We start from the raw sequence: 24,152 nt of genomic DNA, 5'->3' as shown, positions 1-24,152 counted from the left end.
CTCCCTCACCGGAGAGCGGAGCCGGGACTCGTAACAGAGGGGGGCGGGCTACGCGCGGCGGGGCGGAGCTACGCGGGGAACAGGGTTGGGAGGCGGCTGGGCGGGGTGGAGCGGGGTGGAGCCGGGGCGCCGGGTCGGTGTGGCACACCTAGGGCGGTCATCCCGAGCGTAGCCTTGGACTCCCGGGTAGGCAGGCGGGACCGGCCCGACCAGTCCAGTCCTCCCCCTCCTCCCCCGCCGCCGCCGCCGGGAGGGCGGGACGGGCTGAGCGAGGTGGAGGACGTGGGCGCGGGAGCGGGCACTGACGACAGCCTGGGAGGTTATCCATCTACCATGGCCTGCCGACCGCACTCGAGTAAAGCGGCAGTTGTTTGTGCGTTTGCATCCCAGGAAAGTGTTCGGGAGGTATTTGATCACTCTCCAGAGAATGAGTTCTGAATCATTTCCAGCTTTGTGTATTCCACCTGTGTAGGAACACACACACACACACACACACACACACTCACGGCGCTGTGTGCTTTTTGGCGCTTTAGTTTACACTTGCTACTTTGTAGCGATTCCCAGTAAAACCGGTTAATAAAAAGGAGGGAGGGAGGGAGGGAGTTCCCAGCACCCATGCCAAGCAGTTTACAACCACCTGTAACTCCAGCATTCTTGACTTCCGTGGGCACTGCATTCACCATCGCCAACCCCCACTCCTTCACATACACATAATTAAAAATACAATTTAAATAAAGGTTCGGGGACTTTAGATAAGACATAGTAAGAATGTCAGGAGCAGAGAAAGCTACCCATTGCTAAGAAGCAAAGAAAAGGGAGTCTCATGCACTTTTCGGTTGACAAGAATAAAACAAACAAACGAACAAACTTTGGCATTTTTATTCAGACACGTATAAAAACAAAACGAAAAACTTTAATGGTACAAGAAGACATTTTTCCCCAGTTCCCATCTAGGAAGGCTGAGGTCTGAAGATGGATCCTCTTTCTATCCCACCAGAAATTTCTTATTACTGGTTCAGAATAGCTCTTAAAATACGAGTCTCGGAACCTTTGTGAATTGGCTTGTGAGGAGTGTATATCATCAACATATGTGGGCTATGGCTTACACAAACACGTCCAGTTGTTTGTCCTTCCTGAGATGAGAAGCCAGGGTGCCGGAGGGAAACGTGGCCATTGGCATTTGCTCCATTCAGTGCATAAACAAGGAGTCTGGTAGTTCACTCTTACAGCCTTTGGGAGGCTGAGGCAGGATTGCAGTTCAAGGTCATCCTGGGCTACATAATTCCAGGCCAGTCTACAGAGTGAGACCCTGTTTCTCTCTCTCTCTCTCTCTCTCTCTCTCTCTCTCTCTCTCTCTCTCTCACACACACACACACACACACACACACACACACACACACACACGCACACACGCCCCTTACCAGAGCTTGACATGGTACTCCTTGACGCCTTATAGTAAAAGTACAAGCACTGGAATTACAAGATTTTGAATCCTGGACCTGCTGCTTAATTTCTTCAAGGCTCAGTCCCCCATTATCTGAGGTTTTTCTGCCCACAGTTTTAGTAACCTGTGATCAACTACAATCTGAAAATGTTACATGACAAGTTCCTGAAATAAATAGTACCTAAAATTTAAATTGCACACCATTACAACCATCCTTTCCTGTCCCACTTGGTAGATGAATCATCTCTTTGCCTAGTGCATCCATACCAAATAACCTTAGTTATTAGTTAATAGCCCATTAGTCACTTAATAACCCACTTGTTATTAGACTGACTGACAGTGATATCATAGTACTCGTATTCAAATACCCTTATTTTACCTACAGATTGGCCCAGAATGCAAGAGTAGTAATATGCTGGCAGCTCAGACATGCCAAGGAGAAGTGGTTTTCACTTGAGAAAAGGTAAAAGTTCTTGACTTCATATGAGGGAAAAAAATCATATGGTAAGATCTTATAATAGCAATTCCGTGAAGTTATAAAAACAGACAAATTAGGATTACTTTTGCTGTGGTACTTCAAACTTCAAGATTTACAGCCATGATGGAAAGTTCTTAGGTAAGAGGTAAAAAGGCACTAGACTATAGCATTCAGTTTTGTACACCAACTAAAATATTTTTTAAAAAAGAATTTTAGGCTGGGCGATGGTGGCACACGCCTTTAACCCCAGGACTCAGGAAGCAGAGGCAGGCTGATCTCTGAACTCGAGGCCAGCCTGGTCTACAGATTGAGCTCCAGGACAGCCAGGACAACACAGAGAAACCCTGTCTCGAAAAACCAAAACTAAAACCAAACAACAAAAACTAGGATTCAGTACTATGCAGAGATTCAGGGACCTATTGGCTATTTTGGAACTCTCAAGAGGACTCACTCCTGTATTGGTAAAATGGGATCAGCTCTACCTCACAAAAATTGTAGATTGTAACTGAGATCACGCAGGCAGAGTTCAGCTGGACGATGCCTCGCTCATGGTAAACGTTCGATTCATGGTTATTGGTATCTACTCCTACCTTTGTTAAGCGTCTCTACCTTTGCATAGGATTAAGAGTCTCATGAGCCAAAATTTCACTTTCCTCTCTCAGCTCTGTTTCATCTCCTCTTCCTTAGGAGAGTCTGATGAGAAACAAAAGCAAAGTCTAACAAGTAAGAGCCCCAGAGAAAGGGGCTTAGAGAGAGCAGACCTTCATATCTCCAGGGGGTCTCCCTGAGGAAGCTGAGGAATGGGCTTGGGAAAGCAGACAAACAGGAAAACCTTCTCTTCCCTGGGGCCGGGGCCGAGAAGAAAGTGCACAGCTGACTGGCTCTACAGCACGGAATTGTGTAAGGATGTGTTTGCGAGTCTCCAAAGACTAGAGGGCACTGTCCAGGACTGGAGAAATGGGAGTGGGACCCTGAGGAGGAGGGGGGCGAGGAAGGGGTACCCTCAAGAGGCACCAGCTGCCATCAGATGCTCCCGGAGAGTCTCAGGAGCAGAGGTTAAGTTCTCTGGGCGTCGGCTTTGGGGAAAAGTCTGCTATGCCAGTAATCCGGGTTGTCGAAGGCAGAATCGGTGGCTTCTAAACTACGCAGCGTTTTGAGGCGGGCATAGCGAACGTGGGGGGCGTGATGGCCAGGCCCCTGGAAAGCTCGCATCTCTTCATACCCTTGTTCAGCTGCTGGGCAGGCCTCCATGGCTGCATAATCCCCCCCGGCCCCCCCCACGCCCCGCCTACGGTTCATGTACTCGTAGTCCTCATCTGGAGTTGTGCCCGCAGAGGGCAGGATGGCCATAGGATGGAGTGGGCAACTCTGAGTACTGCCCAGAGAGGCACTGAGGTCTGAGCCCACATCCATGTACTCATAACCCAGCTCCTCAAGGGAACCAGGCCTCGGAGGCCGAGGTGGGCTGCTCCTCCTCTTCCGGTTCATGTATTCATACTCCTCCTCTTCATCTTCTTCTTCAGTACCCAGCACGGAACTGAGACCTACTGAAGAAAGGGTACCTTCCCGGGAGGAGGGTGTACCTGTGGTTGAGAAAAATCGTAAGTATGTATGGCACTTCGGAGAAATAACCAGAAGGAATGGGGGTGAGTTAGGAAATAAATGACTAGGAGATATCAGAGAAGATGGAAGAGTCAAGGGGAGCTTGGAGAAAAAAGATTAGAAGCTTTAAGGAAGAGGCCGGAGGAAGAGCCAGGTACCTCTGAGGTGCGTGTCTGGCATGACATAACCATTGACATCCTCTTCCCCTACCCCTGGCGGGGACAGCGGGGTGACAGGGGTGAGCAGGCTGTGTCGCTGCGAGTGGTAGGCACTGTCTCCACGTGGCCGAGGGCTGCGGCTGCGGCTGCGGCTTCTGCACACCGATCCTTTTTCTTGGAGTTCAGCCTCAGAGCCCGTCACGTGGCCCTCTGAGGACTCTGATGCCAGGCGGCCCCGTGGGATTGGGTGCAGAGAGATGGGACGGGGGCACTGTTCACTGCCCCCCAAAACGGCAGTATCCTGGGGAGGGAAGTAACAGGGGCAAGGAGAGTTAAACAGGTTTAGAAGGAGGCGTGGTTGTTCAGGGCCTTCTCTATCGCAGGACGTAGATTAACCTTCAAGCCTTGAAGCGTCTCCCTCCACATTTCTATCAACACCTCCAAGCCCGTAAGACTCTCTGCCACCCCAGCTCTGGCAGCAGACCTTACCAGACAAGCCTCCCCGAGATTACTCTGGTTCATGGGCATGTATCCAGATGAGGGACTTAAAAGACTCTGGCTCTAGGATGAGAAAGGAAAGGAAAGGGTTAAAATGGAGGAAGAAATCAGTTATCGTGGAGGCTGATGAATGGTGATTCTGAGTGGGCTCAGGAGGGTTCGTGGAGCAGAAGCTCCTGCAGTTAGAAGGTATCCTACCCCACGTGGCCGGGGAAGCGTCCCCGCTGGTAAGCTGAGGGCAGAACCCAGTGTGGTCGCCAGGCTGTCGTCCTCTGCCTCCAGGTCTAGGTCTAGGTCCAGTTCAGGCTCCAGCTCGACTTCCTCCAGCTCTTTGTTCGTCAGCGCGGAGGGCTCTGCCCCAGGAGGCACTCCAGGCCCGCTCTCTCTCTTTATGACCAGATATCGTGGTGGGTCACGGGCCATCCTGGTGAACTCATTGGCTAGTTCTTTAAAGGTCGGGCGAATATTCTCATCAATCATCCAACCTGGGGATGAGACGTAGAGGGCGGAGTCAGAAGGGGATAGAGCCGTGGAGGAGAAAGCGGGGGAGTCAGACCAGGGGTCAGCAGACAACTCACACTTGACCATGACCATGTAGACGTCAATGGTGCAGATCTGGGGCTGCGCTAACCGCTCGCCCTTCTCCAGCAGGTCTGGGATTTCAGCGAGTCTCAGCCCCGCATAGGGCTCTGCCCCGAAAGTCATCAACTCCCACACCGTAACCCCTGACAGAGAAAGAAATTAACTAGTGAGTATGAGAAACAGACACAGTCCATTTAAAAGTAGTAAAGGGAAGGTAGCCTTTGCTTTAGTTAGCTAGGCGGATAGTTGCTAAGATGAGGAGACACGAAGGACAGTGGGGGACTTGGGCTGGTGATGGGGGGGGGGCAGCAGGGTGTGCTCACCGTAACTCCAGACATCACTCTGGTGTGTGTATTTCCCAAAGTGGATACACTCAAGGGCCATCCACTTAATTGGAGTCTGAAGATTAAAATTAAAGGTGCTACCAGTTAATCTTCACAAATTCTCTTATTGTCTTAAAACCCCAGGTTTTCTGTCGTCCTTTGATTTCTACTCCCCGAATTGACCCTGACTCGCCTACTCATCTCAGAGAGAGCCCCTGGTTACTGTATGCATGCTCACCCCGCCTGACCACCGCACCCCCCGTCCGTCTGTCACCTTACCTTGGCCTCACTGTATAGTAACTGCTTGTCTTCCGGTGGCAACAGGTCAGCCACACCAAAATCTGCCACCTGGACCTGACTAGGTGACTTGAGCAGCACATTCCGGAGAGCGAGGTCCCTGTGCACCATACTGTGTTCCTCCAGGTAATACATACCCTAGACGGGGAGGGGGCCAGTCACTGAGCCACAGGAGCTGCCCAAACCCTGAAGACTGTCCTCAGCACCTCCGACCCGGGATCTCCCGCCTCTGCCCTGGCTTTCCCCGGTCCAGCAGGTGCTGTCCTGGGCCTCCTCCATCCTCAGGACCTCCGACCCGGGGTCTCCCTCCTCTGCCCTGGCTTTCCCCGGTCCAGCAGGTGCTGTCGTTGGCCTCCTCCATCCTCAGAACCTCCGACCCGGGATCTCCCGCCTCTGCCCTGGCTTTCCCCGGTCCAGCAGGTGCTGTCGTGGGCCTCCCCCAGACCCCTCACCTTGGCGATCTGTACTCCCCAGTTGAGCAGCAGCTGGGGCCCCAGCGCCCCACGGTGCTGTCTCACATAGTCAAGGAGGGAGCCCAGAGGCAAGTATTGTGTGACAAGCTGCAGAGACGACCCCGGGCATAGTCCCAGAAGCCGTACGATGTGGGCATGGTCTAGGCTACCGATGGCCAGCATATGCTGCAAAACATAAGAGGTATTAGCCAGGGAGTAACGTGTTCACATACACTCCACGAAAAGCACACCCAACCCAGATTCCCTCTAACATGCCTAGCGGGGACCGAACACACTATCTGCCAACACAGGATCATATGTCTACATGCCTGGACCCAACACTGCCTCTCTTCTGGCGGCAGACGGAACTGCCTTTCACTTACATCAGTCACAGATTGAAAACTTTGGCGCCCACTCTTGTCCTCGATGACTTTAATGCAGACTGGAATCTTGATGGATTCACCCTCAGGGATCCAAACCCCCTAGAAAGGTTGGGGTGGACATGGAGTACAAAATAATTCTTTTCCTGTCAGTCTTCTGCCGAAACTCTTCTCCCATTTTCCCCTCCATCTTTTCGCCACTTCTGCAGACTTCCTGTGAGTTCCTCACCTTGTGCACAGTTCCAAAGACACCAGAGCCCAACACTTTAAGCTTCCTCAGCTCTGTCTCTTTGAAGATTCTGGCCAAGACTTTGTTTGCTTTCTCGCTGGGGTCCAGAGGCTCGATGCTCTGAGGTGCAGACAGGAAGGAGGTGCTCAGAAAAGCCTACTCCCACAATCCCAGTCCCACCTACTCCCCATAGGTGGGTTCTGAGGGCGGCAGAGCCCAGAGCAGAGGGCAGGAAGAAACAGTCTTTAGTCCTGGGAAGAATCATAGCCAAGGAACAGCAAGCCCTTCGGGAACACCGGGACTGATGAGAAGGACCTAGAGGGCTGGTTCTCCTCTGAGCCGCATGAGGAGAGGAGCCATGGTCATGCTCCACCTACCCCACGAGGCTAGGTCTGGCTTTCCGTCCCTGTCTCCTCTCACGAAGAGGAGGGCTTGCTGTGTAGGTCTGGCCCCGCCTCAGCCTTCTAAGGGCTGGAGTTATTGCCATGTACCAAAATGTCTGATGGAGCTTTTCAAAGCTCTTCCACAGGTCACTTTACCCATCAGCCCGGAAGTATGACTATTGTTTAGATCTAAGTTACTTAAACTGAGGTTTCTTCAGAAGCAGAGCAAATGGCAAAAGCAAGATGAGAATACACGTTCCCACTTCTGGTGTGGACTCGTGTGTACATGCATGTTTCTGGAATTGAACCCAGGTCCTTGCACATGTTAAGCAAGCATTCTAAGCTGTCTCCATCACTCTACATTGTCCCCTTAAGGAAAGGGACTAAATTCCAGGGAAAGAGAAGAGGGTAAGCCATCCTACTGCTTACCCTCAGATTGTAAGGGTGCCCCCAAAGTGAAGCTGATACTCACCTCACCCCGTTCCAAGTAGCGCCTCATAGCCCTTTTATTCTGAATCCTGCGTCCACGCCAGTAGAGAAAGGAGCCTCCCAGAATCAGGAGAGCCACAGGCAGTCCCACCATCCCAGCCATTGCCAGATGGGTTTTGCTACGGGATATAGAAAAGGCCAGCACCCTAAGTTTACAGCAGCTTCACAGACGTCATTTATATGGTGCAGATCTGAGTTAGCATTCACCTCTACTAATATCCATGAGCACTGAAGGAGCCAACCACATAGGAGACTTCCCTCTTGTAAGCTAGTGTAAGTTAATTTTAGGAAGGGGATGCCGGAAGCCACAATTCCTGAGCCCGTGATGGTGGGCTGTGTATATAAAAGGGAAGAATGACCCTAGAGACAGCTCCACACCCACATGCGCATGGCTGGCACCAAGTGGACTCGGATTATTAATAGCAGTAATGAAAAGGAGGACAGGGAGTCAGGAAGGGGACAGAGAAAGGGCCGTGGGGGAGTCTGGAGGAAGATAATGGTGATTGGTGTGACCAAAATACATTAAATAAAAGCACTAAATCTCCAAAGAATGAGTGACAGATATTTAAAGGGGGCAGAGGGGGTGGAGGGATGGCTCAGTGGTTAAAGCACTGGCTGATCTTGCAGAGGACTTGAGTTCAGTTCCCAACACCCATATGGTGGCTCACAACCACCTGTAACTCCAGATACAGGGGATCTGACGCCCTCTTCTGAGTATATTTGCACTCAATTGCACATACCCACACAAATACATGTAATTAAAAATAAAATAAGTCTTTAGCTTAAAAAAGAGGGGTGGGCTGGCCGGTGATGGCAACACACACCTTTAATCCCAGCACTCGGGAGGGAGAGGCAGGTGGATCTTTGTGAGTTCAAGGCCAGCCTGGGCTACAGAGTGAGTTCCAGGAAAGGAGCAAAGCTACACAGAGAAACCATGTCTCGAAAAACAAACAAACAAACAAAAAATTTAAAAATTATTAAAAAAATAGGAGCTGGAGAGGCCGGGCGGTGGTGGCGCACGCCTTTAATCCCAGCACTCGGGAGGCAGAGCCAGGCGGATCGCTGTGAGTTCGAGGCCAGCCTGGGCTACCAAGTGAGCTCCAGGAAAGGCGCAAAGCTACACAGAGAAACCCTGTCTCGAAAAAAAAAAAAAAAAAAAAATCCAAAAAAAAAAAATAGGAGCTGGAGAGATGACTCAGAGGTTAAGAGCACTGGCTGCTCTTCCAGAGGCCCTGAGTTCAATTCCCAGCAACCACATGGTGGCTCACAACCATCTACAATGAGATCTGGTGCCCCCCTCTGGCTTGTAGACACACACACACACACACACACACACACACACACACACACACACACTTTAAAACTTTAGAGACAGGGTTTCTCTGTGTAGCTTCGCGCTTTTCCTGGATCTCTCTCTAGCCCAGGCTGGCCTCGAACTCACGAAGATCCACCTGCCTCTGCCTCCTGAGTGCTGGGATTAAAGGTGTGCACCACCACTGCCCGGCCTAAAACTTTAAAAGAAGGGCAGAATGAGACACTAGAGAAAGGCTCAGTGTTTAAGAGCATTGGCTACTCTTGTAAAGGACCTGAATTCAAGTCCCAGCACCTACATGATGGGTCACAAGCATCCATAACTCCAGTTCCAAGACAGCCCATGCCCTCTTCTGGCCTCCAAGGAGACCAGATAAACAAGTCATGCAAAGACATACGTAACATTGTTTAAAAGGCAGAATGAGCTGGTGCAGAATGACTAGCATGTCTTCCCCAAACTTTCTCCCAAATACTCCTGGGTTCCACAGTCTCCAAGATCATCTTACCTCATTAATACCTCTGTTTGGCCCAAACAGTCCTGCGGTTCTGGTCCCTTACACCTAGGAAAGAAAACCACCCTCTTAGTAAGCAGACAGTAGACGCTCAGGCCAGGAAGGTGGCTCAGCAGTGCAGGCCCTGGAGTCTGATCCCTGGGGAGCCACAGAGGGGAGGAGAATGAACTTCCCATGCTGTCATTTGACCTTTGTACACGTAGCACCCATGCACACCCTGCCCCATATACACAACAATAAACGTAATTATAAAGCAATTAAAAAGACAATAGAGACTCAAGTCCAAAAGCCTTCATATATAAAAGCTTGTTTCAGAACAAGCCTACTGTGGCCCCTCATCCTGGAGGCCCAAATCTGGCCCCCAAGCACAGGGGCTCCACTCCCACCCTTCCCGGCAGCCTCCTCCTCCACCCCAGCTCACCAGTGAGCCTCTCCTGATTGAAACTCCTGAGCTGAGGTTACGCCAGCTTCCCCTAACCACGGTATACCTTCATGTCATGAGTTTCTTTCCTCCAGTCCTTTATAGCTGGGAGTGAGTCTCAAGTAGCCAAACTTTTCTTCATGCTTCTCTGCTCACCCGGATTCTGTGTTCTCCCCTCTCCCTGAGCCCCTCCTTCCTCACCCCGTCACTCACCCCTGGGTGCAGTTCTCATGGCAGGGCCGACATTCATTCTGAGCGTCTGGGTACTTGTAGATTGGACCCTTGGCACCTAGGATTCCATGGGGGCAGCTGTTCACACAGTGGGGCCCGTCTCGAAAATGGGCACATTGAGCACAAGCGTCAGAGCCCTGAGCAGAGAGGATGGTTGAGAATGAGATCTCAGTGTTAATTCCAGCCTTCCCCGTGAGGACCGGCCCATCCCTTCAGGATCCTCCATGTACAGATTCCAGGGTTCTCTGACTTCCCTGGGCTGACCTGGAAACTTGGCCAGGTCATTCCCTAGACATCCCGGTCTCCCTTACGGACCCCAGGGCTGCTACTGTACCGGGCCATCGCATGTGCTGGCGCCCTCCATGGGTAGGCACTCGGGGTGGCAGGAGAAACATTCACCGTCCTGAGCGAACTCACGAGGGTCCCTGCAAGGGGTGACGCAAAGAGGGGTCACTTCCGCGTTCTGACCGTCAGGCCCCGATCCTGTAATGAGGACCCTCTACTTCATGCCCACCGAGGCACAGGACAGAGAGCTGTCTACAGAGCCAGGGGTGGCGGCTCACATCTGTAACCCCAGCACTTCGGAGGCTACGGCAGGGAGTTTTCCATGAGTTCAAGGCCTGCCGAGATGACAGAGTGTCTAAAAACAATAGAGGACCAGGTGTGGTAGCACACACATTTAATCTCAGTGCTCAGGAAGCAGAAGCAGATCTCTGGGTCCTGTCTGTCTGTCTGTCTGTCTCTCCACTTCCTCAACTGCTCGCTCAAGCCAGACATGGTGGCTCATAGCTGTAATCCCACCATTTGGAAGATTTAGGTAGAAGGATTTAAGGCTAGCCTGGGCTACAGAGCAAGTGGGCTACAGGGAGAATGAGGGGGGGTGGGAGGAGGAGGGAGAGGGAGGAAGAAGAGGGAAAGAGAAAAAAAAACACAGCACCTGAGCTGATCCCCCACCCCCCGGGCCTTACTCCCACCCTCTTGGCCTTCTCCACACTGTACCCCTTCAGAAAGTTGCAGTGAGTCACACAGACACCTTCTCGGCTGTAATTTCGACAAGACAAGCACTGACCAGGGCCTGGGCCCCAGCATCCCCCAGAGGAGCACAGTGGATCACACACTTTACCCTCTGCCACTGGAAAAAAACAAAACAAAACAGACGCTTAGTTAGGAAAAGACCCAGGACTCCCAGGAAGCCTTCTGAACTCTTCCGTGTGGCCTCCGCCCTCACACCCACTTCTCACTGGTTCCATCTCTCAACCCACCCCACTCTCAGGGTCCTCCCGCCTCCCAGACCGCCCGTTCTCGCCCTGAGTCCTCTCTCTCACCACAGTCTCTTCGAGGCCGATTATACTTGATGTCAAGCCTGTCGTCTGGAGGCCCCCGGAGCAGTCTGGTCCAGTTCAGAGAGTGGTGGTAGCAGAGCTGCTGATTGGCACTTATGTAGACGCGCCCAGCACTGATCTCCTTCAGGGACCGGAGGCCCAGTGACGTGACATTCAAGTTCTTCATGATCAACAAGGAGAAGCCCCGGCTGGAACAAGGAGGTAGAATTAGAGGGCGGACTACAAAGGGAAAATTAGACAGACAGGGGATTTATTTTCACTCATCAACTTTGCTCCAGGTTAAGTTAGAGCCGTGGCAAGGGAACCCCCTCTTTTATCAGGCCTGTTTTCTGAGACAGGTCTTACTGCATTTCTGAGGCAGGTCTGGAATTCACTGGGTAGCCCAAACTGGTCTTGAACTTGCTGTGAGCCTCCTGGGTCAGTCTCCCCAGTGTTAAGATCACAATACCACATTTGGTCTTCCCCGTCCCTTTTTGCCTTCACTCTATCATGTTAGCGACTACTGGGGCCTCTTGGTTGAGAAATGCACTGTATTTCATAAGAAGCGCCCATCTCAGTGTCTGGAGACGGTACCACCTCCTTACACACCCTTACTCACTTGTAGAGGCTTCTGCCCCCGATGGTTGTCAGGTTGGAAAAAACACTGAAGTTGTGCATGTGAGGAGGCCAGGACTGGATGTTTAGGTACCCTGAAGGGTGGGAGAGAGGCATATAAGGGAGAGTCTTCTCCTCCCCGTCAGATTCTCCGTCACCTGCCTCACTGTGCTTTGGAGTGTGACTTTTCCTGAGTGGTGTAACGGTAATGCACGCCAGTGGGTCATCTGCTCCTTCTAGCCAGGGAAGCCACTCTTGCTCCTCACCTGTGATCTCCCGTACTGTCCTGAAAACGTTGAGCTTCTCTGGGTCCAGTGCAGGGATCTTGTGCCAGGGGTCTCTGGGGGGTGGGGGGAACAGTAAAAACTTCTCAACAGCCGGGCACAGTGGCGCACGCCTTTAACCCCAGTACTCGGGAGGCAGAGCCAAGCAGATCTCTGTGAGTTCGAGGCCAGCCTGGGCTACAGAGCGAGTTCCAGGACAGGTTCCAAAACTACACAGAGAAACCCTGTCTGGAAAAACCAAAAAACAAACAAACAAACAAAAACCCAAACTTCTCAACAAAGTAGAGGTGTGGCACTCAGTGGTAATAAACACACCATACTTCAACACATGGTTTCTAGGTGTCATTTCCCCCCAGTGCTGGGATCAACCCCAGGGCTTTAAATACGCTGTTGGCTCCTAAATCAGAGTCTTCATCTAAAGGAAATAGAACTCCTTGGAGAGATGCTGGTGGTGGGGGAAATATAAATGCATGTGCCTGGAGCATCTCACGTCAAAAAAGAAAAGAAATGCCCCAGGGCTGTTCACAACTGTCTATAACTCCAGCTCTAGAGAGTCAGATGCCCTCTTCTGGTCTCCTCAGGCACTGCATGCACACAGTGCACAGACATACGTGCAGGCAAAACACCCACACACATAAAATATACAAACTAGGACAGAGGTGACAGCACACACCTAAAACCTCAACACTAATTCTTGAGAGGCTGAACAAGGCTGACAAGATCAAGGCCAAACTGGGCTACAAATGGAGACCTTATCTCATTGGAAACCAAAGAACAAAACTGAGGTATGGGGTGTGTCTACCTGTGTGTACAGGGAGGAAAAGAGAGAAATGATTTTTTTAAAATGTTCAAAAACAAAAATGTAGCTGGGCATGATGGCGTACACCTTGAATCTCAGCATTTGAGAGGCAGAGGCAGGTGATCTCTGTGAGTTTGAGGCCAGCCTGGTCTACAGAGTGAGTTCCAGGACAGCCAGGGCTACACAGAGAGACCCTGTCTCGAAAAAACAAACAAACAACACTAGCTGCTCTTGCAGAAGGCCTGGGTTTGATCCTTAGCAACCATCTACACCTCTAGTTTCAGGGGATTCAACACCCTCTTCAGAGCTCTGTGAGCACCAGGTGCATGCATTGGTGCAGAGACATCTATGCAGGTTAAATACTCATAAAATAAAATAATAATGTTTTCATTATTTTTAGCCGTGTGTGTGTGTGTGTGTGTGTGTGTGTGTGTGTGTGTGTGTGTGTGTGTGTGTGTGTTTGCACCCACTGAGGCTAGGGGCATCAGATCCTCCAGGAGCTGGTGTTACCGACAGCTTTGAACCTGTGGAGGAGCAGTATGTGATCTTAACCACTATGCTGTCTCTCCAGCTTCCTTTTGTTTAAATTTAAGGAAGAACTTCTAGAAAACTTGAGCTGGTCTACACACTGGTCTACACTGTCCCTGTACCATATCATTCTTCAGGGTTATACTCTGTTGCTTAGGGATGCCCTTGAGGGATGCAAGCTCCAGGTAGAAGGTGGAGTTATGCATTCTCTCACGTCCTTTGTAGCTCCTGAGATTTCATGCTTACATTTCTAGTCAGATGCATGGAAGGATTTAAGCCATTGAAACGAGTTGTGTGGTGGATGGGGCTGGCGGTCAGGGTGGAAAAGCAGTCTCTTACCCGTTGAGGCCAGTGATAAGGAAGTCCAGGTTGCCCAGGATCTTGGTGCAGTTCACGAACCCATCAATGTTGCTGGAGTCCACAGTCTGGAAGCGGCTTCCAGAGCCTGTCCCCTCACAGGCTGCAAACACGGAACATTCTCAGTGCTGGGTTCTGGGTCACCTCAGAAAAGGCTGGGTATAATTTCTCACCGCGTCCTGCTCACCTTTAGGGCACAACCCTCCACAAGGCTCACAAATCTTGAGTCCATTTTTATCTACTTCCATCTTGTCGGGAGGGCAAGCCCTGACACAAGATGTCTGATCCACCACAAAGTTATCTAGGAAAGAGGAGGTCACCATCAGAAATGAATAACACTGCCAGCTGCGAAGACGCTTCGCCTGTTTCCTCCTCTTCACTCCTACCCCCTCCTCTGCACTAGCCGGCCCCAGCCCCAGCCTAGGGTCCCTCAGGTCTGTCTTCTAGATTTGCCATCTCCTTGTTCTTAAGATGGCCTCAAGGTGCTGGAGAGATGGTTCATCGGGTTAAGAGCACTGGCTGCTCTTCCAGTGGTCCTGAGTTCAATTCCCAGAACCCACACGGTGGTTCACAACCATCTTTAACAGAGTCTCATGAGATCCAATGCCCTCCTCTGCTGTGGAAATATGCATACAGACAAAACACCCACATACATAAAGTACATAATAAATCTTAAAAAAAAAAAAGATGGCTTCAAACCCTTTTTTAGAAAAAGATTGGGCTGGAGAGATGGCTCAGTGGTTAAGAGCACCGACTGCTCTTCCAGAGGTCCTGAGTTCAATTCCCAGCACCCACATGGTGGCTCACAACCATCTGTAATGAGATCTGGTGCCCTCTTCTGTATACATAATAAATAAATCTTTAAAAAAAAGAAAAAGAAAAAGATTTATATATATACATGTGTATACACACACACACATATTTTGGTTTTTTTGAGACAGGGTTTCTCTATGTAGCTTTGGCACCTTTCCTGGAACTCACTCTGTAGCCCAGGCTGACCTCGAACTCAGTGATCCGCCTGCCTCTGCCTCCTGAGTGCTGGGATCAAAGGCGTGCGCCACCACCGCCCGGCTAATTATATATTTTTAAGATTTATTTTTGTTATGTTTAATTACATGTATGTGCATCTGTCTGTGTGTGTACAGGTGCCCTTGAAGGTCAGAGGCATCAGATACCCCTGTGTGGTGCTGGGAATCAAACTCAGGTCTTTAGGAAGAACCACTGAGCCATCTCTCCAGCCTCCCATTTATTTTAGGTGTATATATAAGTGCCTGTATGTGTGTATGTGTACCACATTTGTGCCTGGCACCCAAGGAGTCCAGGAGAGGATGTCAGATCCCCTAAACTAGAATTGTAGGGTACTATGGGCTGTCTGATATGGGTATTAAGAACTGAGCCCTTTGGAAGGGCAGCAGTTGTTCTCAGCTGCCGAGCCATGTTTCTAGCCCTGGCATTAAACTCCTCATGTAGCTGAGGATGGCCATGAGCTCCTGATGCTCCTGTCTGTGTCTCTGAGTACTGGGATTACCAGTTTATGTGGTATTGGAGCTTTCAAACCCAGGGCTTTGTGCACACTAGGCAAGCACTTTGTCAGCTAAGCTGCGTTCACAGCCCCCTTTGTTCTTAGTGGTTCCAAGTGGCCCCAGCCAGCCTGGAGAAAGCAGTCGGGGGCACTGACATAGACTGTCACTCACTCGGTGAGGTCACATGATCACATCAAGTTAGTTAACATCTAACTTGATCCCTTTCCGCATCCCAAACTTTTGTGGAGAATCTTGGGTCCCCGATCACTGTCCCTTCCCCTCACACACTTACGGGGACAGCTGGCAACACAGACCCCTCCATACTGATACTTGGTGTGGGGGTTGGGTTCCAGCTGGAACGTCAGCTTGTTGTACACAAGAGGCTGCGGACACCGGGGCACGCAAGCTCCGCTGTCATTGAAGTGTCGGCAGGCCTGGGAATGAAAACGGTTCCTGAAATTCGTGTCTCCTAAGTACCCCCACTCCTCCCCAAAGCCTGTACCCCCATTTCAGAGCACAGGCGGACGGCACCACTGCGTACAAAGCAGTCTGTGTCCTGGGGTCCGGAGCAGCCTCCTGCGCACTCATCATGGCAGCACTGGTTGGGGTTGGGCCCAAAGCAATGGCCGTTACACTGAGGCGCGCAGATGGTCTTGGTCACTAGGAAAAGAGTATGACAGGAAGGCTCAATTCAGAGGCCGCCGCCGCCGCCGCCGCCGCCGCCGCCGCCGCCGCTCATTTTGACTGTTAGGTTTGACACACGCAGGGTTTCACGGGGAGGGGTACGAGAGGGTGTGAGCTGTAGAAGGAAAACTCAAACCCACATGTCTGGCAGTCATCTGGTCCAGGTCCCCAGCATCGCCCCTTGCAGGCCTCATGACAGGGTGGACCTAGAAGGGAAGCAGGGCCATCAGGGCTGAGAAGGGCTGGCTTGAATCAACAGAGTATGATGTCAGCACACAAGCACCTCAATCCCAGGAAGCAAGGGCCCTGGGCACTGTCCCTCCCTGCCCTTGGAGAGCAGGGCTGGGCTCCAGCGAACCTGTCAACAAGGGGCGGATCCACCTCCCCCACACCACCCACCGGGCAGCTGAAGGGGAGGGCCTGGGCAGGTGCCATCCCGGGAACTCGGTTCCTCCCAGACAAACATCTGTGCCTGGGTACAGGAGCATAGACTAGGTCAGGGCAGCAGGGAGATGTCCTATTGGCAAGAGCAGTCGGGGTTAGTCCAGATCTGTCTCCCTGCTCAGCATCCAGACAGCTTTGGCCTCTTTTCCGGATACACGGGTTTGGATTCCAAGAGACTGACCTGGTCCTTCCTGGCAGGCAGGCTCTTGGGTCAAGGGCCTAGGGTAACTGTCTGGGGAAGGTGGGTTCAGATAAAGGATCTAGGAGGGATGGGAAAGGAGTCATTCTGGTTTGCTGGGGCAACGGGAACCAGCGTGATCACCACCACCACTTACAGTTTCTACCATTGTTCTTCACCACGATGTCAGCCCCCTGGACCCTCACGATGTCCTTCCAGTCAATTGTGTCCATATGGCAAAGTCTGTCGTTCTTCTCAATGTAAACACCCCCTGACAGAATCTCTGCAGTGGGAAGAAAAGCCACGGGCTGACGATCACAGCACAGCTCCTCTTCTGTACTTTCCTACCCATCCGAAGGACACTCAGACCCCGGGGATGGGGAGTGTGTGTGTGGGGGGGGTCATGGTCCTGACCCACAGGTGGTCCAGTCAGACTCAGGCTTCAGGAAAAGCTGGCCCCAGGAGAGGAGGAGTCAGAAACTCCTGCCTCTCCAGACACCTGTCTAGATCTGGTTTAGCCGGTGGGGGAGGGGCAGAGAAAGGAGGACAGGACATCCTGAGTCAGTCCCCTAGGCTCACCTGAGTGTTTTCCAAGCAGCTGGGACAGGGAGAGCAGAGGGTTCCCAGGTGGTGTGTAACCCCCTGCTCTCTTCCAGCTGGTCGGGGTAAAGGGAAGACCCCAGGGAAAGAGGGGTATCAAGCGACGCTGGTACTTCAAAGTTGGAGGAATGGGCAACAGGTCCAGTTCCCGGTCCCGCCCCACAGACGCCCCCAGCCCCCTCCTGGGGCCCTCTACTGCTTAAAGGACGGCGGACTTGGAGACCACCAAGGTAGTGGGCAGCTAAAATGAGCTTAGAGTGAGCCATCCTGGGTCATCCTCCAGGGCCTGCCTGTCAGCAGGGAGGCTCGGAGGGCAAGACCAGAAGGGATCCTCCTCGGACACTAACCAGTCAGCTGGGTGAGGTGGAGCTGGCGCAGAGCGTGGCTGGAGTTGGTGTTATAATTCAACATGACAAAGAGGGCAAACTTCCCGTCGTAGACCTGGGTTCCCCGTACCACGCGGAGGTTCGGCAAAGGTAGCGTGGAGAATTCGTTCATGGCCACGAGGACGTAGCCCGTCACCTCTCGGATCCACTGTGATAGAACAGGTCACGTCAGTGAACGGACAACGAGGTGAGGCTCCTTTCTCCTTGAAGACACTGAGGCAAGTGCTCTACCACAGAGCCACAGTGGCCCTTTTTTTGTTTTGTTTTGTTTTTTGGTTTTTTTGAGACAGGGTTTCTCGGTGTAGCTTTGTGCCTTTCCTGGAACTCGCTTTGGAGACCAGGCTGGCCTCACAGTGGCCCTCTAACCCCAGTCCTGAACTCATTGGTCTTGAACTCCTGGGCTCCATCAAGCATTGTTCCACCCCAGCTTCCTCAGTAGATGAGTTTCCTCAGGTGCATGTCACTGTACCCAACCTCCCTAAGGACTGACCCCAAGATCTCATGCATGTTCTGACAGCACCCTGCCACTGAGCTATAAGCCCAGCTCTGGATTCTCTCTAGTTCCTAATTTGTAGGGAATATGATGTCACACTACTGTGCCACCTTTGTGAACAAACAGCCACAGAAATGACTACGGACCTCATTTCCTACCTATACTTCTTCTCAGAGTCACTCATAACAGGATGGCTCTGGTTAGTCCCTCCCTCATCTCTCCAGGTGCCTCTGGGTCCTTGGGTGGCTTACTGTTGTAGAATACTATTTTCAGATGTGTTCCTTTTGTTTATGTTGCGTTTGTTTAGCTCTGTGAAGCTGTGTTACTGTGCCTGTCTAAAATACCTGATGGTCTAATAAAGAGCTGAACGGCCAACATCGAGACAGGAGAAAGGATAGGTGGGCTGGCTGGCAGAGAGAATATGTAAAGGGAGAAATCTGGGAAGAGAGATCTAGAAACAAGAGAGGAAAGAGGAAGACATCAAGGGCCAGCCACCCAGCTACACAGCAAGCCACAGAGTAAGAGTAAGATTTACAGAAGTAAGAGAACGGGAAAAGCCCAGAGACAAAAGGTAGATGGGATAATTTAAGTTAAGGGAAGCTGGCCAGAAACTAAGCCAAGCTAAGGCTGGGCATTCCTAATTAAGCGTGAGCCTCTGTGTGTGGATTTATTTGGGCGCTGGGTGGTGGGCATCCCCCTAAAGAGCCAAAGACAAACTAACAACAGCTTACTATACAGTTCTGCTTACCCGAACACCACCTGTTCTGTCCCTTTCTTGTGGCCAGCGTCTACATATCCCTGGTTATAGGACCAGAACATCCATCCCACCCATCATAGTCACTGTCCTCCTAAGTACGCAGGTTTGAGCCTTAGGATTGCTGAATGCAGCAGAGGGTGGGTCCTGAGAGAGGGAGAGGTAAGAGGAATAGAGAGGCTGAGGGATGGGCTGTGCATGCTCACCTTCAGGAAGGAAAGGTCGGCGTTGTGTCCCGTGAGCACAATCTCAAGGTTGCCCATCACCACCTCGCACCTCTCATACAGCTTGTACAGGGTCTGGTACTGATTCTCAGCATCGCCAGTCACACTCAGCCCATTCAGAGTCCCAGGACACACTGTAAAAATGGAGGTAGGGTAGGTAAGCTAAACATCCCCTCGGTGAAAAGCCCCTCAGTTGCCCTCAGTTACATTCAGTTGCCTCTAACCCTGCCCACTAGAGGCCTCCGAGGCTGGGGCCTCCTCACTTCTCTTGCTCTCCTCACCAGAGTCCCCACTGTGCTAATTTGGGCAGCGAGGGGTTAATACAGAAGACATGAGGGGACTTTTCCTCTCCCTAGAAAGGACACGTGAGGCAGGGATCAAACTTTGATTACCCACTCCTCCTCCACTAAGGCACTCACTTCTCTGCCCCCACCCTGCCTCTCTCCAGGCCCTGGAATAAACATCTCTTTGGGGCTAGCACACAGTCCCCTATTGTGTCTACGGAGGGTGGGATGGGGGCAGAGCCTGGGGCCACAGTGCAGCCCACAATGAGGCGATTCTATCCAGGAGGAGGGGGCTGCCCCACCCCATCCCAGACACCCCATCCTTAGCGGCACCCCCCTCTTACCCCGGAGCTTTGGGCTCCGACAAGTGACCTCACTGGAGGGAGAAGCCCTGGTATAGGATGGGGGTCAATGGGAGCTTTGTCTCCAAAGCTGGATAAGGAGCTGGCGGCCTCCCCCTTCCTGAACTCTGGTTTCCCTTCCCCTAAGCCAACATGCTCCAGCTCCCCCCAGCATCCCTGGGCAGCCCCGGAGAGAAGCAGAACAGACAGACTCTCCACTACAAAGCCTTCTTCCCAAACTCACTGTCAGCGGGATTCATTAAAAAGACCTCTAACTGTGGGCAATGCTCGCCAGCAGCAGGCACTCCAGGGGAGGACCCAGAAGAGGGGCCAGCACACTTCAGTCTTGGGCCTCCACTTTTCCTTTGTAAAAGGGGGGGGGGGGCGGCAACGGGCCATAGGAAGTCTCGGCCCTTGGAGTTCTCAGTCTCTTCCCTCCGACACAGCGGAAGAGCACATGGAGAAGGTGGGTGTGAGGGGTACGAACCAACGAACCACCTGTTCTAACCACCCTTCCCGGAGGCGGGGCAGGAGCGCAGCATGGGGGAGGTCAGAGGCCCCAGCTTCCCCCCGACACCCCTCTAGTCTGACCCCTTCTCCAGACCCTCTTCCCTATCTCCAGGATGGAAGGAGTGGGTCAATCCCCGCAAGGAGGCATAAACAGGCTAGGAGCTCCCAGGGGCACCCCGGAACCCCAGGGTCCTTGGGCTGAAGTGGAAGACTAGGAAGGTTAGTCATTTCTGAAACAGCCCCACCCATGTCCCCTTCCCGGCAGGACACCCCTCTTCCACGTTAAGGTGCCAACCCTTCTTCCCCAGATAAGGGAGGAGGAGCTAGGATCTCCGTACAGGGAAGCGATGTGCATATGAGCACGGTCACACCGCGGCGCGCGCGCCATGGCACACAGACATGTACACGGTTGGTTCCCCGGCCTCAGAAACATCCATTGGTTTCCCCCTGGGCTCCGCCCTGGGAAGTGTTACAAGTGGCCGGTCCATCCCACCTGCTCACAGTACCGTGTACACTTTGTGTCTTAACGCTTTGCAAGGCCCCGCAGGTCTCAGTTACCTGCCTCCCTGAGGGTAAAGTCCACATTTCACAAACAGGGGCAAAGGGCCGGGGCAGGACAGGAGTATAAACAACCACAGGAGGAACCAGGCAACTCGGGGGACCGGGGCAAGGCAGCAGGGGGAGCTGCTGTCTGTGCGCGGGACCTGAACCCAAAGAGGAGCGGTTCAGAGCCCTTCTCATGTAGAGAGCACGGACTAGGGTTGGACAGAGCAAGCACATATCCAGCCCCTCAGGAGCCTCCCCTCCACTTTGCCCCAGCCACACACAAAGTGGACAAAGGGGCTATACAAGGCTTGAGACAGGGCCGGATGCCCAGAGGCTGCAGGATAGAGATAAAGGGGAGAGACAGACCCGACCACGCCTGCTCTCTGCCTCTTAGGGAGGGTAGTGGGAACCCCGGACTCCCGGGTTCCTGGCTAAGGGGGGTGCGGGGGGGGGCACAGTCAGATGGAAGAGTGATCCGGGCACTCCCCGGCCCCTCCCACTCCAGTCTCCAGACCACCCCCTCCACCAGCTGGGAGTGTTCACATCTCAAGATCCCAGGGGCTAAATTTAGGCCCAGCAACTGTGGGGATAAGCACAGGTGGTTTCTCCCACTCCCACTCTGGGGAAGGGGCCCTGGCTGTACCCTAAGCTGAGACCTGGGGGCGGGGGGAAGGAGCGAGATCAACGGGACTCTAATTACACCAACTCCAGAACTCTTCAGGTGTCCACGGTCCCAGGGACGCCCACAGGAATGGGCTCAGAGGGCGCGGAATAGGAGGCATGGAGAAGCACAGTCTGGGCTCTGTCTGAAGTTAGACAAAAAAAATTGAATGGGGGAAGGGCCGAAGTCGGGTCTAGGAGCGAGTTCACGGAATAGAATGTCCAGAAGGAGGGAGAGGTGACCTCAGACGGGAGAGAGAAACGGGTCTAATTGTCCTTCCCCCGACACCTCCAGCTCAGGGTATATGTCCCGGGAATAGTGTAGTATACAGCAGATGCTCGGCATGTTAACTGAATCGACCTGGGTATTGGTAAAGAGAAGTTGGTTAACTTGGGGACCAGCTTATCTTGTGGGAAGGCAGGCGGGCAGCCTCCGTGAGGCCTCTCTGATGTCACCTGGACTTGGCCCTCAGGTTAATCTCAACCTTCTCTGGACAGCCCCGCTCACGGAAGAGGAGGTGCCATTCTTGTTTTTCCAACATCAGAAAACAACAACTTCCAACCCTCGCCTAGCTCCGCCCTGTCGGCAAAACAACGAAACTGGGGGGTTTGCTGAAACCTGGGGTGGGGTGGGGGCCAGGGAACCCGAGAGCAAACGGAGACCCTTCGAGCCGAGGCCCCTCAGGTTTACAGAAAGGTCCCTGCGCGCCCTCTCTGCAAGGCTCTCAAAACGACTGTTCACATCAACCTGATCAGAAAAAAAAAAGACCCATCAGAGGGTCAGCGACGCCCTGGGGAGAAGGGTAGGCATCCAGGAATGCAGTCCCTGCCCAGCCCACTCCGAGAACCGAGCCACGGGGTCCCCTTTCGGGCGGCTCCTGTAAACTCGGGGTCGCACACACACACACACCCCCGCCCAGTTCAGCGCGTCAGAACCCGAACCCCTGGCCCAGGGAGGGTCTACACGCGCTCCGGTCGCGCGCTCCGCTTCCAGCCTGCCTGCCGGGGCGCCCCGCGCCGCTTACCTGCCTGGGAGCTGCCCATCTCGGAACCCCGGGCCAGGCTGAGAAGGAAGCCCAGCACCTGCAGCGTCCCAATCGCCCTCATGACTCCAGCGGAGGGTGAAGGGAGTCCCAGCCGAGTCTGGCCCGGGGTGGGGGGGGGGCCTGGATTAGGAGGACATCGAAGCGACAGCCACCTGAGCAGCGCGCGAATCGGTGGGGCGGCGGCGGCGGCCGCGGAGGTTGCACTCTGCAACTGGAGCCGGGAGTCGGAGTCCGGAGCGGGACGGCAGGGGAGGGTGTCTGTCTGGGAGGGAGGGAGGGAGGGAGGGACCGAGGGAGGGAATGAGGGGGAAGGGGGTGTGAGTCACGGCCGCGCCCCCTCCCGTGCGAGGCTGGAGTCGCGGTGGTTGTGAGCCTGGGACACCCGCCCGGAGCTCGCCCGCCCCGCCAGCCCGCGGCTTGCTTGGCCGAGAGGGTCAAGGAGGGGGGGGGGGGTCTCTCTCTCTCCAGCAATTTCCCCCGGAGATGGCTAAGAGGATAGATCAAGAATCCAAATGTCCCCAGGCCGGGGGAAAGGTAGTGAGCGCGGGTGGGGAGCGCGCCCAAGCCCAGCCCCCTGGAAGCCGGCCTCGCCCACTAACCAAATGTCTCAACTCCCCGAGCCGGTTGGATCACTTGAGGGATTTTGTTTTTTTCTCCTTTGCGAGTGTGAATATTTCTATTTTTTTTTGAGTGGGAGGTTGTTTTTTGAGCCGAGGCCGTTCAGGCCACTTCGGTTTCCCCGGGACGTAAAGCGCCCCCCATAACATAACTCATGTCTCCGGCCCTGGAACCCGAGCCCCGGAGACCGCGTGAAATCGCGCTGTCTCCGGCCGCCGCTTCCTCCCGCAGACCCGGCGCCGGCCCGGCCTCTCGGGGGGATTTGCCCAGGGGGGCGGGGGTGGTTTCCAGCCTGGGAACAGACCTTCCCTGCCCGGAGCCCGCCTTCCCCGTCTGCCCGGGGAGGGGCTCCCGCACCTGTCGCCGTCCCCGCTGCTGCCCCCCACGGCCGCCGCGGAGAACAGCTGTCTCCGGGGCACCGCGCCGTCCGGGCGGCCGCGGTTCCCGCCTCGCTTCCGCGGACCCGGAGGGGACGGTGAAGAGGGAGGGGCGCGGAGAGGTCCCTGCGGACGGCGCCCACGAGCCGCACGGCTCCCGGGACCCCCCGGCACGCGCGGAGGAGGTGCGGCGGACCCCGGGTTGCTAGGTCCCGGACGGGTCCGGCCGGCGCCCCCTGGTGCCAACCCGTGGCAATTCACATCTCTTAATTAGTCGGCATTCCAGATTTTGCCTGGAGAACTTTCCCTCGGGGTAGACTACTTAGCTAAACTCCTTTCTTTTCTGTTGTTTATTTATTTATTGCTTTGGTTTGGTCTGGTTTGGTTTGGTTTTAGAGACAGGGTCTCACATAGCTCAGGCTGGCCTCGAATATATTAAGAGGCTGGCTGAGACCGGTGTCGATCTGAGACTCGGAATGATCCTTCTGCTTCCACCTTCCAAATACAGATGTGCACCACCGTGTCCAGCTCTCCCGCTACAACTGTTTTAAAAAAATTGTTTGTTCTTCTTACCGCGTGTATGTTGGGGCGCGCGTGCGTGCTACCACTTGCGCGTGCGTGGAAGCCGGGAGATAACTTCATGGAGTCAGTTATCTCTTTTCCACTTTTACATGTGGTTGGGGGGATGGCACTCGGGTCAAGATTTCTCCGCAAACGCATTTAAGGTACCAGAAGAAAAGCCGTTGGATGCCCTGGAACTGGGGTTACAAACTGCTGTGAGCTGCCATG

General features: G+C 53.4%; 1 protein-coding gene across 1 annotated transcript; it reads right to left on the bottom strand.

The window, feature by feature from the left end:
• Positions 1–863: 863 nt before the first annotated feature.
• On the bottom strand, positions 864–22,609 carry Erbb3 (erb-b2 receptor tyrosine kinase 3). Its single transcript, XM_006987329.4, has 27 exons — positions 22,348–22,609; positions 18,964–19,115; positions 17,472–17,658; positions 16,682–16,807; positions 16,043–16,108; positions 15,760–15,878; positions 15,511–15,652; positions 13,883–13,996; positions 13,678–13,798; positions 11,994–12,067; positions 11,732–11,822; positions 11,116–11,321; positions 10,790–10,922; positions 10,125–10,215; positions 9,773–9,927; positions 9,133–9,186; positions 7,299–7,434; positions 6,444–6,563; positions 6,218–6,316; positions 5,835–6,020; positions 5,365–5,520; positions 5,086–5,161; positions 4,759–4,905; positions 4,379–4,665; positions 4,172–4,243; positions 3,683–3,983; positions 864–3,505 (listed from the first exon to the last, which is right to left on the bottom strand). Exons 1-27 carry the CDS (start codon positions 22,427–22,429, stop codon positions 2,979–2,981), a joined length of 4,020 nt encoding a protein of 1,339 aa, XP_006987391.1. The 5' UTR covers positions 22,430–22,609; the 3' UTR covers positions 864–2,978.
• Between the last annotated feature and the right edge of the window lie 1,543 nt (positions 22,610–24,152).

Source organism: Peromyscus maniculatus, chromosome 18, assembly GCF_049852395.1.
Source record: "Peromyscus maniculatus bairdii isolate BWxNUB_F1_BW_parent chromosome 18, HU_Pman_BW_mat_3.1, whole genome shotgun sequence".
NCBI classification, from domain to species: domain Eukaryota; kingdom Metazoa; phylum Chordata; class Mammalia; order Rodentia; family Cricetidae; genus Peromyscus; species Peromyscus maniculatus.
The sequence above is the reverse complement of the archived record's forward strand: the minus strand, read 5'-3'. Positions and strand labels throughout refer to the sequence as shown.

Excerpts from the sequence above, each read along its gene's own strand:
- Erbb3 (XM_006987329.4), bottom strand. The coding sequence starts at position 22,429 with ATGAGGGCGATTGGGACGCTGCAGGTGCTGGGCTTCCTTCTCAGCCTG. Across the intron at positions 10,216-10,789 it reads CACTGCAACTTTCTGAAGGG|GGACCCTCGTGAGTTCGCTC; the intron begins GTACAGTGTGGA and ends CACCCCTTGCAG. Across the intron at positions 6,021-6,217 it reads GTTTTCAATCTGTGACTGAT|CATATGCTGGCCATCGGTAG; the intron begins GTAAGTGAAAGG and ends TATGTTTTGCAG.